This window comes from Syngnathus typhle, linkage group LG18 (assembly GCF_033458585.1).
Source record: "Syngnathus typhle isolate RoL2023-S1 ecotype Sweden linkage group LG18, RoL_Styp_1.0, whole genome shotgun sequence".
In the NCBI taxonomy this organism is placed as follows: domain Eukaryota; kingdom Metazoa; phylum Chordata; class Actinopteri; order Syngnathiformes; family Syngnathidae; genus Syngnathus; species Syngnathus typhle.
Genome location: NC_083755.1, coordinates 7,345,773 through 7,359,550, shown reverse-complemented (window position 1 = coordinate 7,359,550; position 13,778 = coordinate 7,345,773). Strand labels below are relative to the sequence as shown.

General features: G+C 43.7%; 1 protein-coding gene across 1 annotated transcript in view; it reads left to right on the top strand.

Moving 5' to 3' along the window:
* nrg3b (neuregulin 3b) overlaps positions 1-13,778 on the top strand; it is an 88,043-nt gene that overhangs the window by 61,270 nt on the left and 12,995 nt on the right. Inside the window, exon 6 of the mRNA XM_061264958.1 lies at positions 11,957-12,030. Coding sequence (XP_061120942.1) covers positions 11,957-12,030 — 74 coding nt within the window. The remainder of the gene's footprint in view (positions 1-11,956; positions 12,031-13,778) is intronic.

The following is a 13,778-nucleotide window of genomic DNA, read 5'->3' as shown; positions in this document are numbered from 1 at the left end:
GCTGATGTTTTGCTTGCAGAACTTGATGTCGTTATGGAACGGGTCACTTATTTGACACGCGTCTGCATTTTTTTTTTCTCCTCACATATTCAACAAGCCCAGATGTGTCCTCCAAAGTTGAGACTTCAATTATTATTTTTTCTTTTTTTTTGCATTGATGTTCCCTGCTGACATTTTTGTATTTATAACCCCAACAAGAGTTCACAGGCCATTCATTTGATGAAAATTTGCTTTTTATTTTGCTTCACATTGCTGTCCTTCAAACATTCGGATTGAATCGGATTCTTTGTTTAAAATGTCTTTTGAAAGTTCTTTGCTTTCAAAAACCGCCTGCACATATTTGACGGCAAAGTAATCAAGTTACACGACTGCGACGATTAATCGATACTCAAATGAATCAATCATTTGGATGATTGTTTCGAGACCTTGGGAAAATATTCCAACGGATGTCCTATTTTTTAGTAAAGGGATGGAAATAAAATATTTTTAAAATCCGACTCATCGAATAATGGTCAAAAATTCTAACTAGATAAAAATTAACCATGCAGGTGAGGCAACCTTGCTTTCATTTGTTTAATGATAATTTGCCTCTTTGGTTAAATTTAATTGCAATCCCACCCCCGTCATTTATTTTTGCGGCGCATTTTTGCGATTGATCAGACCTGAAGGATAATTGCCACCTAACTCTGTGATTGACCGTGCCGCTGAATAATTCATGGGAAGATTTCCACGTTAGATTGTTTGGCCCAAAGGCACGCCGACGCCGGTTATGAGATCATAATGAAATGAAGATTGATCACTTTTTTGATGTTTGCTCCTCCAAAGCCATCAGTGCAAATGGAGATTCGGACCAATATTTCATCACGCATGTGCGCGCCGCGCCTCGGGGGACTTCCAACTAGATGAGGAAACGCATCAAATCTCCCAAAAGGAACAAACACAATCATGGTTGCTGCAGCAAAAAAAAAAAAAGAAAAGAAACCTGATTATATAGTTAGCATCTGTTTTGATTTTACAAAAATATATGTATATTTATATATATATATATATGATTTGTTTTTTATTTCTTTATATATTTATTTGATTTTTCTTTATGCACATATAGTATATAAATCAAAGTCTGCTTTATTGTCGATTTCTTCACATGTCGAGACACACAAAGAGATCGAAATTGCGTTTCCCACCATCCCACTTTGACAAGACATATTATATATATATATAATATTATATTGGTCCACGAACAAACAAAACATTTAAGTAAACAATACAAAAGGTAAAAACGAGAAGGCACATACAATGAATAAATAATAAATAAATATATATCATGTGGCTTCTTCCCAATGTACGCACACAGCAAACATGGGTGCACTGCGCGAGGTCACTCCTTTTCGCCGTTCAGCAGATACGAGCAGATGAAAGAATCACTTGTGAGCGTGGAGGCGTCAAAGGCCTCCCCTTGTTGTCATTCAAGCTATATGCGAGCTTGTCAGAAATTCAAGTTCAAGTTTTCAGATACGTGTGACCATTTTGAGCAGGACAAACAAACTGGGACGAGGTGTCCTTGTAATTTAATTGTGAGTCTTGGGTACCTGTGAGGTTGCTTTCTTGCGCACTTGTGAAGACAATTACTTTACTTGTTGAACTGGGTACTCAGTACCTGTAAAAGCACATTCTTTGGACAACATGCTCTCGATGTTGTTTACGTAGAAGGAATCAAAGATGTTCGCCATCTTTGCTGCCACTTACCGAGTAATTTCGATACTAGCGGTATCGGCAATAAATCATTTTTGTAGCCTAAAAATGCCCAGTGTTTTTTTTTTTTTCCAATTCGGGTTTTGTCGATTTTTGTTCACCGTAATAACCTTGGTTTATACGAGGAAATCTTAATCCACCAGAGGGCGCCCCGCTAACGAGATGAATACAAATTCACTCAATTAGCTGAGTGAGTTTTGTTCCCCCAAACAAACCGATGCCAATCGTGATTTCCCGGACTCTTCCTCGCTTTTGGCATGTTTGCGCTGGAGCCTCGGCTCGACGCTTATTGACCTGCTCAATTTAATTTGGGGTGTAATGCAGTCAAGTTGCAAACGAGAAGAGACGGACAATTGAATCCCGTTGTTCCATGTCAACTTAACTCGCTTATTAAACGGCGGGGTGTTTGATGCCTGCGGGCGAGAAAAAGTGGGAATACTTGTCAGGGCTATCTCAAACAAACGAATTCCTCTTTTGTGTCTTTTCAATTTGCACGTCTCTGCGAAACACATCGGCAGCTCTCATAAGTCCGAGCAGGAGGTTGAGCTACTCGATTGATGTCCTCGAGTTCCTTCATCGCTAGCCATGAGAAAGAGAAAAAGGGTGGGTGGGGGTTACCCGGGAGTGTGAGGCAGAGGGAGGAAGATTAGAGTTCCCTGACAAGGAGTCTTTCAAGTTTGTAGGTTTGAAGTGCTAACGAGATGCAAATGTGTGCAAATAAGTGCGCCGGTACCCTCTGCTAAACTCTCGCGGAATACTCAGAAGCTAAGAGCTAATTGTCAAAAATAGGCAAAGTTTGGGGAGTTTGTCCGAGTACTGGGACTAATCTGAATGTGCTCGTCAGTCGGGTGTTGGATTGTAAAAAAAGAAGGTGGCAGATTTAGGAAAATACGTGAGAATGTGCAGATAGAAGATGTAGCTATTCCGTATGGTGTTCCGCAGGGTTCCATTTGAGGGCCTTGCTGATTTCATTGTGTTTGATTACTTCCATCTGAAACATGGTATGTAGATGAATACAATAAAATCAATAATCAAGCTTCATCACGAGTATAAATCATCATGATATGGAAAGTCGAGTTAGCCAGACTCATTCATCACGAATTGACAAGCAGATTCAACGTGATGCTAAAAAAAAGCGAAGAAAATGACGATTGTGAAAGCCCCAGAGCAAGTTCCTTCGTCACTATTTATCTCTGCATGCTAATGCCTGTCATCGCAGGGGAGGCGACGAGATTAGGAGGCGGATCTGCTGGATCATCTGTGCCCTATCGCAGAAATGAGCGTGTCCTTCTCCACTTCCTGGAATAACACAATTCGGTGCTTGGCGGCATTTCAACGTCCCTTCGCACGTCAGCGCAACAGATGTTTGACGGTGACGCTCTGCCGTCTCGCTCTGTTTGTCATCCAAATTCGAGACAGGACTCGGATGGATTCGTACACGGTCTTCCAGAACGCGGTGTATGGATTTGCGTGTCAGCGACAGTAATTGGACCATCGATCTGTTCGCTTAACTTGCCTTTTTTTTCCGTTAAAAGCAAATTTGCGGAGAGGCAAATATTAAGGCAAAGCCAGCCGAAATATTTCTTTCCCAACGCTGTATTTTTGCCTCGAAATTAAACAGAGAGCGACCATGATGGACACGCAATCTGGTGGCCTCGGCGGATTAGTCACACCCGAGTTTGAAAAGAAAGGGAATGAAAAAGCGCTCAGACAAAAAAAAAAAAGCAAGCCTCCGCGTGAACGAGCTTCCGCGATTTGGAAAGCAGACGCCGTCTCCGTATTTAAGAGCAGACTCCATTTATTTGGCGCACAACCCACCTTCACTCCCACCTTGTCAGCCAGTCTCTTATCTGCCGCCATGCAGTGGATCTTTCACTCCCCTTCTGTACACACACACATGCTCTGTTTCCATGGCTATAGGCTGCAGGGAATTTCAAACGTCCCAATTTATTGGAACTTGTTAAACATTTGTCACGCTTCCTTTCACCCCCAAAAGCAGTCATGTTTACAGCAAATGGTTTATTTAAAGCAGCCATTTTGTGTGTTTTTCAGGGGGCGGGGGTAATACAAGTAACCCCCTTGAATTGACAGTGTGATGTCAAACGTGGGAACCCAGTCGGGCTCATTACTCCGCAGCGTCGTCGGCCGCTTGGAGCTTTTTGGCAATTTTCAAGCAAGCTCATTATTTCACTGCTCCCCATTTTTTTTTGTCCCCGTCTTGCTGTGATGGTTTTTTTTTTCTCTCTCCCGAGGTACTTCAATCTGTAGTCATTGTAGAGATCCAAGGCTAACGCATTTATAATGATGTAAGAAACCAGATTACAAGGCACAATGCTGATTTTGGAGAAAATGAAACCATTTATAGTCGGGAAAATACGGTAGCCGATGAATCGACATTGACATTGTTTTGTTATCTATTGAGTGACCAAATTTGACCCGCAAATGAAAGCACTTATAATTCCCGCCTCAATTGTATTTAAAAAAAAAAGAACAACAACAACCCAATCAAAAAGATTGGTTTCACCAGCAACAATCCCGAAATATACAATATAAAAGGAAATACCGAATTGGAATTTGTGTGCGTTTGGTCTCTGCTTGTTTGCGTCGAGCTGACGAATCCCACTGTGACACCGAGCACAAAAATAATATGAAAATCACCAGCCAGTCATCCTAATTATCCTTATCCCCAGTGAGCTTCCTCGGTGGGCTCTTTGTCTCCATAGTGTGTCATGTCAGAGAAGACACTTGATGTGTGTGTGTGTGTTTCCTTGAGCGGGCAGCTTTTCTCCCTTGTCACAATCAGGGCTGCAGCGAGGTTGTCACTTTGCTGCATTTAGGACAGGAAGCCGAGATGCCTATCGTATTCATCTGCTCCGAGGAGCTATTAAAGCGCGACTGAATTTCCTGCCGCATTGAAAAGAGACGGGGAAAATCGATAGCCGCTAAGTGTGACGGCGTCCCGAGACGACACGCTGATGCCTGACAGACTTCCATCGGATTGTCACTCATTCCGCTGGCTCTCGGAGAATAATTTAATTGCGACGTGTAATTGAAACAGTTTCGGGACGCCGGTCAAGCTTCCAGTTTGGATTGCGTTCAATCTTCGGCTTTTTACAGCTCAAGTGTGAGAAACATACTTTACAATCTCATTGGCATTCATGAAACAGTCATCCTAATGAGCGCGCTAGTTTTATCTGTTCATCGAGGTCAGCCCGAGCGGCGGTCGGCGTCGTTTGTAAGCGACTCGTCAAATTCAATCCGATTCAGTCCATTTCATATTTCCCTTGTGCAAATGGCAAAGATGTGTTGAGGTGAGGCGTGAGGAAAAAAAAAAAAAAAAGATCATCTCAGATACACCTTCGGAAAAATTAACAAGAACGCCAGCAGTCCAACTTTTGATCAGGTCTTACCGAGAGCCATCTTTCTTGTAAAAAGCCATCAAGAAGTTTGAACATTTCTGCGAATCCAATACGCCGCCAGGGAGCCGCTGCACTCAAAGTTCGCATTAGCCCGCCCCTGCAAGCGTTTGGAATCCCACCGATAAGAGGAATATTCTGGCACGCTGTGCTGAATTACCGCCGTTATTTCATGTCGGTGGCAAGTCTTTAGCCTCAATCGTTATCCCACGGCAGCAAATGTGCCGCCGGCCTTTTCGTATCTGAACGTGGCAGATCCCGCACCTGAAATATCAGGAGTAAGCCGATCCAACTTTTGCACACGTCTCCCGCTTTGTCACAAACTTGAATAATCATTTAAAGCCTCTTCCAATCAGCACCTCGTGATGAAGAATGAGTCAAATCTTTTTTTTTGCAGCGCCGATCATTGTTAACCCGCAGCTCACATTAAGGTCCGCCTAACCTGACGATGAATCACGACTTTGCGTGCGGCCTGAATGATTTTGCTGTGGAAAAACGCTTTCGTTTGGCAATGAATCAAAAAGTCGTTCCAACAGAGTCACAAATTCGATTCTGTCTTATATTCATCAGCCAAATGACGTACTTTAGTCGCTCATTTTTCTTTCTGGGTGTCTCTCAGACAAAAAAGGCCGTCAGATCATTCATCAGGAGGTCGGAAAGGACTCCGGGGTCGCGTTTTGGCTCGGATGAGTGGATGTGGTTTTGTGGTGATAAGAGCGAGCGGGAACGCCCTCCTCACATTGAGGTGACCAAAATGAAAAAAAATGGATGTGTTATTGTTTGGTCAGAGCAGGGTGAGGAAAAATAACAGCAAGCATGTTGCCATGGTAACACATTACTTTTTTTCCCTCTATCTAATTAAATGTTAACCTCTTATCAGGATTTTTCCAGAACGCATGATGGGAAACATTGCTGATCAATAATTCTATTGATTCAACATGTCAAGGGCATCGTATTTGAAGATGATTCGAGGATTTATTGAGGTGTTTTCCCGAAATAGCCAATTGCTGGGAACAAGCGCCGGAATGACCAAACGACCTTTGACCTAATGCCGCTAATGCCGAAACCAAAGAAAGTTCTCTGGAGAAAACGTTTTGTTTTTTCCTTGCCGACTCCAAACTAGCTTAACACGCTAATCATCGCCCGGCAGCTAAAACGAGATGTAATCTCCTTTCCCGGGCCGTGGTCCCTCGCTTTCCAACGCGAGCCAAAGGGATAACGAGTTTTCCGATCCAATCATTAGCGGCTCCAAAAATGTTAGCTTGCTAATTTGCCGCCAATCGCTCACTAAATGCACTTCGGTCTTTCGAGACCGGCGATTTGAATTGAGATGGAAAGCTAATGCAAAACATTTGAACTTACTTGTTGGACAAAATTCCGAGCGGAGTTGCCTTGTTTGGTAAACATTTATTCAGGCCAACCCAAATTGAGGGATTTGAACCTAAAGCCTTGCAATCAATAAAGCGTTATTCTACAAGAAGTTTAACGTGTAAAATAGATACTAAAAGCTTTGAATGCATTATGCATGCGTGGAGTCATTTAAAGGTTCTCATGCAAAATGAATGATGGTGCACCTTTTACAGCGGCCGCCGCAATCAATCACGTCAACTACTGTAGCGTCGTCGCCTCGTCCTTGAAAACTGGGAATTTGTCTGGCAAACATCGCCGGCCATCAATCCATCACTTTACCTGGACGTGTCCTTGCATCTTTTCGTCCTATGTGAAAATAATCTTTCCGTTTTCTTACTGCGTCACGTAATGCTCGCATATTTTGTTCCGACACCGGGCCTTTATTTTAAACTTGCATTGAAATGAAATCTTTTCATGAACTGATTATCAGACTCAACTGTGCACGAGCATACCAAGGCCAGAGCATAGGTTGCAATGGCGCATAATCGAAGAGTTATTGAGATTGGAACCTTTGTGTCTGCGTGTAATTTAGGGACCGATACATATTGGCTCAAATGATGCTCTTTAGGTGGGACTTATCGCTGGCTTTAATTAAGAGACGCCGTCCAGCTCGCACTTTAACGACTGCGCTTTTACGTTCCCGCCATGGCCGCTTCTAGCCCATTTTTCAGGGGGCTTTTGTTTTAAATGTATTACAGCAATAGATACTAAGGAATATGGATATTGGAACAAAATGCAAACTGGCTCATTGTCATTCCTGGCTGCAACGGCAACTTTGCGTTTTTGTTCTTTTCCCTCATTCTTCATCTTCATAAAGCCTGATTTGTTTACCGGCTGCAGTTAAATGGCTTTTGCAGACGCGTTGTTATTTCAGCGGCAACACAAGTGATTAGGATCCTCGGCGTTCGCTCGCGCCCTCGCTCGCTCGCAAACACGCGAGGATCTTCCAGCTGCAGGCAAAGCTAATCAGCCGAGCGTTAAGAAAAGTAATTAGCATCAAGCGCAGCACCTCGCTCACAAGCGGCAGCGGCGACGATGGACTTCCGAGTATCCCGCTTTCCTTTCGCGAGCCCTTAAAGCTAAATTTGATGGTTTGCGTTCTCGGACGGGCCGCGCCTCAGGGCCCAATCTGTTTGGCAATAGCAACAAAATGAAGAGAAGAGAATTAGAGCGTGATCAATAGCAATACAAAACTGTCTGGCGTGTTTAAAAAATGTTTCACTTGGCTCGGAATCGGTAACTGATCAAATATGGGCGCTATTTACAAAGCGTGGAGTAAAAATACGTTTTCGCTCAGACAATCCATATGCTTGGCATCTGCTGAGACACTTTTTTTTTTCCTCCTCTTCCAATTAGCATCCAAGACTATAAATTTGCTCCGCCGCCTCATTTTTCATCTCCAAATGTGAAATCCATCCTTTTAATCATTTTGGAGGGCGTTTTGTTTTTTCCCCCCACCAAGTTTTCTAGTTTTAGTCCGATTTGTCACACCTGGCTATCAGTTTGCTTCTCACCCGCCGTAATTGTCCCGTCACATGTCGCTGTTAAGCGTCGGTCCGCTTAGGTGTCTTTTAACGTGTGCTGCCTCCCTGCAGGCCGCGAGGAAGGCGGCCATCTATTCAAGGCCGCTCGCTTATGACAGTGTGATGGATCGCGCCGCGAGCGCACAAGCGCCGGCAAGTCTAAGTAGTACTAGTACACTCTTCGGAAAAGCCATCGTAGTCACGTGTCGCTCGCGCACACACACGAGGACGTTACATCCATTACCTCCAGATCTAACTTGAACTCCCCTAAAAAGTATTCACTTTAAAAGTCGATTCATTACATCCTCTTGCGGTCCCCCGCGGTGTGACTGCAAGTTGACCAATTGCGACCGATAAACACACACACACACACACACATATTGGTGCGCCTTTTATTAAATGTGTGAGTAGTTCTCGGCGAGCATCATCCATCTTTGAAAGCTGATACAGAGCCACTGTCCAGAAAACCAGTCCAGCTAATAACAGGCGGTCAAGCTCCGCCTCCAACTTCACGCAAGTGCACTATAACTGCAGGAAATGGTCACTATTTGTCCTTGACTCCACGATGACAATTCCAGATTGTCAGCCTTCAAAATGTGCCTAAGCAAACGTCGCGGTGATTGAGTAGCGTTGTAAAAAAGCGGACATCAACGGAAAGAGAGCTCCTAAAAAGCCGCCGTTGCTGTCCTCTCCATTTTACAGTCAAATCGTTTTTCAAAAAGCTCCGCTGCCGTGCTGAGCGGCGGGTGGGCCTGTAGACAAAAATCGAAGCCAACTTCAAGTCTTTGAAGCCGCTCTGTCGAATCAGACGCAATCATGTGATGTTGCTGCGAACGATCTTCCCTCCTCCCCAAAAAGTTTTTGTGGATCTGATGTAAAGCCCAAGGCAGCCAAACAAGGTTCGGAAAATTAAAGACCCCATTAACCCATTCAGCACTATATAGATATGAACTGGGTTGGCAATGAATGAGTTAAAAAAAAAATCAGGATTGACAAGCAATGCACAAGAAATGAAACTGATGTAAAGCGAGCAGCGGCAAAAAAAAAAAAAAAAAAAGTTAACACGACTCTCGTGCTCTTTCAAAGAGGCTTAAGAACTGTATTTAAATGTACTCCATGTTAAGTGCTAGTCAAGAGCGCCGAGGAGGAAACCATGGAGCGTGGTTATCGTATCACCGTGTCAGCTGCCCTTTCTGGCAAAGACAACAATCAAGACGTTTATTTTACATTTACCACCTAGTTTTAAAAAAAAAAAAGGAAAATAATATTTTGCCATCAGTCAACAAAGCCGGCAAGAAGAAAACTTCGACGGAGTGAAACCGTGGTTGTGAATATTTGAACGCATGTGCAGCAAATGCACGCTGTCGCTCGCCACTAATGTTTTTTCTGTGTAACACGCGAGCGAGCGTCAGACAGTTTTGTACCGTACGTTGGTACCGATGTCGCCGGCGTTTCCGGCCTCCTGCGGCAGGTGAATTATTTAACTCAACGGGGGCTCCCCCTGACAAGACACGTTTTAAAATGTAAAAAAAAAAAAAGTAGTTTTCATGTTTCACAGCCAATACGCAGTTGGCCATTTGACAGGCGCTTTCGAGTGCCTCGTTGTCAGCCGTAACATGATGAAAGCCTCGTCACAATAAAAGTTTGGGAAAGCGGTTAGTGGGGCACCCTTCAGTGTTGTAGTAGTTCCACACTTAAATATTTAACCTGGAAGGCGAGGTGTTAGGGGGGGGTGCGCTCGTTTTACACTTCAAGTGCAAAGCTTAAAGCCATATTCTCTTCAAACAGTATTGATTTTTTTTCCTTCCTCTTTACGGCGTTGTGCAGTAGTCATCCAGAGAGGTTAAAAAAAAAAATGTCTGAAGCTGAAGAGTAATACACCTCCAAGCTTGAGTATGTCCGCCCCCCCTCTTATCTTCTGCGCTTTGAAACGGCGCCACCTGTTAGAGCAGCTCGGCGGCGCCGGCTACTTGGTAATACGCCGCCGCCACTATGATTGGAAGCCCCGCTGATGCACAAACAAGCTGGGACTTTGTCATCCCGCCTGGGCTTTAATGAGTTTTTGGAGGCAGAGAGAAGAACATGGTTGCCAAGTTACCATTTGATGCTGATTTCGGCTTTGACATTTGATTGTCCATTTGTGGAAGGGTTTGTCCTTCCAGATGGCGCTTGCAAATGTCACCGCGTGGACGGAGCACCAGTCTGGGCGTTTCAATTCCAAAATGGAAGGGACTCTTGTCCCGTGATGCTGCGTGAGATGTTCACAGTTGTTGTTAGAGAGAAATGAAAATATCATTTTTTAAGCAGGAGGTCAAAACTAAATTATGCAGCTGTCAAGGCAAATAAAAAGGTATGCAGTGGGTGGAAAAAGAATAATAAAAAAGAATAATAAATTAAAAAAATAAAATAATAATAATAAATGATTAGGTAAAAAGTATTCAAATTTAATATTTTTGTCATGTTTTCTCCAGCATGCATAACGTGCAGCAGGTTAAGTTGCGGAAACGAAGCGTAACATCAGCTCAAGCGCCGCCGTCGGTGGTCCTTATGAATCGTGGCGACGAGTCAAACGCGTGATGAATTTGTCAACCGGGCCTGTCGGAACGCCTGCTGCCAAAAAGTGATTAATAGGAAAGTGAGCTCATTAAAAGAGCGTGATAACGGTGTGTTCATTATCACGCTTTGCGCAAACACCTTTGAACGTGAACGCTTGTGAAAACGAGATGGCGGCGGCGAAACCGATCCGAATGTGTGTACAGTCGCCATCCAGTCTCATATTTTATCACGCCTCCCCTCGATAAAAAGGTGATTCATTCTTAAATATCCCTCGGTCGTTTATTGAGCGCGTCTGGAAAACATTTTTTAAGAATCATAAAAGTTGCAAAAGTCACCAGGCTCTCGACCTGTTTTATTTACCCCGTGCTAATTAACACTGATTAGCAATGAGGTGACGCTCATCGTCCTCCAGACTGGGAGGTGTAGCTCGCCCCGCCATCTTGAACATGTGTTAAAAGCAGCTGGGTCGTCATATGACTCAGTCAGGCTGTTCACACCAAAATCTGCTTTTGTTCTCCTTCTTTTTTTTTTTTTGCGAACACGCCACCCAAAACGTACTTTTCTCGTTTCGACGGATTTCGATCTAAGGAAGGTCTCGTTCTAACGGGAGCGGGAACAATGGATGGCGTGACTGTGTGTAATCTGAAGTGAATCTCACAGACACACACAAATTCACAAGACCGAGTTGTCAGCTGCTTTCCCCCGGAGGCCTGCAAAGATTTCCAACTTCTCTCAGGGTCATTTTTCATCCGGCCGGGATATGTTTGTGTGTGTGCGCTATCACGACATGCCAGAGAGCCGGCGAGGAACGAGCCGGCGGAGATGATACGGGTCGAGATGATCAAGACAGTCGAGGTTGGGCCGCGTGGCTGTCAAGGCTTAGCGTGTACAAAGGTGGCAAGATGGTGAAGCTGCTTCCTTGTCAGATGTTGGAAAGAACATCTATAGAAAAGTCCGTTCACGCAACTTTGTGATGTTTGGGAAATGTCAATCTTGTATTTTTTCATGAATGGCTACCAAGCCCCAGGGCTGGTCTGTTACTTTTGGAAATGATTGATCAATGCAAAGTGTTCAAAAGAGCTTCTCCGGTTTGCGTTAAAAAAAAAAAAAAAAATTTCCAAGTCAATAGCTGACTAGTGACGTTTAGATTTCTGACTGGCAACCAAGTCAGTTTCACTAGCGGACATTTTGCCAGGAATATGTTGGGGGTTGTTTTTTGCGCTTTCCTGTCAGACATGTGCTCCATCTTGTTTTTGTTTTTTTCTGTAATCCCGATTTCTTTCTTTTTGTGTCCCGCAGATGTAAGGAAGGCTACCACGGTCTCCGCTGTGACCAGTTCGTACCCAAAACGGACGCCATCTTGTCCGACCCAAGTATGTCCTCGTTTTGATTCTTTAAATTCTTTACTAAATGCCATTCTAGTGTATTTAAATCTGACACTTCTCAATGACGTAGTCAGTGTTTGTCCAAGCAGCATGACAAATATTGGAAGGGAAATTGAGTTAGGTTTAAAAATGTGTGCGTGTGTGTGTGTGAGGAGGATCAGCTCTCCAGTTTTTGTGTAATCCCAACAGATGGGCATACAGATGGATGCCCGAGTTATTAAGACCATCAACCAAAACAGAAACTGGTTCATCTCGACCATAAATGTTTTTTAAATATATCCAAATACAGGAAAAAGAAAGCAAACAATAATAATCACCGGCCCATCCCGCATGTCTAGCCAATTGGCATCAGATAAAATAAGTTAGATAAATGCAGTCAAAATGAAAGAAAAATCTGAATTTTTTTAGCTAGCACCTTCGCCTCCACTTGACAGTTTGACCCCGGCGACTTGAATGACGGTCGTTGGCAACGACTGTTTTTAGCCCTTCCAGCTGTGGTCGGCGTCCCTTCCCACATCGGGGTCACCTCCAGTCAAAATGTGCATCACGAGGGCGCTTTTTTCTTTATTACTTTATATCGCCGATTCAGAGCAAAGCCCGCATGTAAAAACCTCCTGCGTCTTTTTTTTTTTTTTTGTTCTCCACGTCCATTGTACTCATCCTTGAGCTTTTTCGCATTTCATGCAACAGTTGCGCTTAAAAAGTGAATAAAAGCGGGAGTCAAAGGTACAAGGTGTCTCCCTCGAGCCCGCCGTGTTGAGAATGTGCACTGTTTTTATGCGACTCTGCACTGAGAGCTTAATTCCTCGTGTGTTTGATACCAGCAGGCCCCGTGAGACTCCCTTAATGGGGTCGCAAGTCAGTGTCACAAAGCATTGTGTGCTTTATACCTCCCTCATGGCGCTGACTTTTCACTGCAGAAGCTCTTATTTATTTTTATTTTTTTAATTCTTTTTTTTTTTTTTTTACACCACGCACTGGCACCAGAAGAGCACGAGCTCTTCTTTTATTTTTTTGCTTTTTCTATTGACGCATTGTACTGGCTCCAGAAGAGGGGGAGATCTAATCATTTTTCTTTTCTTTCATTTATTTTTTGCTTTTTCTATTGCATGGTACACTGGCTCCTGAAGAGGGCGGATTTTTTAATTATTATTTTTTTTTAATATATGGGCACAAAAGCGCCATACTTGTGTACTCTCCCTAAAATGTTGACCACACTAATCAGGCACAAATGAACAATATTGGAGTTGTTCTAATTTAAAAGCCCAGAATGATTTTCCAGCTGGAAAAAAAAAAAATGCAGCCGTGCAACAGCTTTGAATCGTCCCATTCTTTTACCGGCAGCGCAGATGAAATGTGGCCAGGAAGATTTAAAAGACAGCCTATTTTATGTCTCTGTTGATACAAAGTCATCTAAATTTACCCAGATTACCCATGGATCGGAGGATTATCCTGCTTTCCAAAGCCAAATCAAGTCCCAACACACACAAACACACACACACACACGCTAATAGCAGCTACAAGTGGAACAAGCACTCACGGAATTCATTGTGTCGACCTAAGCAAGCTTGTTGGTTGACTCCGCCCCTCCCTCCCCCCAATCCCCGAGGCGAGGAGTCAAGTAAAAACTTCTCGGCCCCGCCGAATCAATCCTTCATCGCGCCTTCTAATCACACTTGCTCCTCCTTTGTCTGGCTATCGACTCGCCATAAGTGAGCATCCTCGGCGAGGCACAA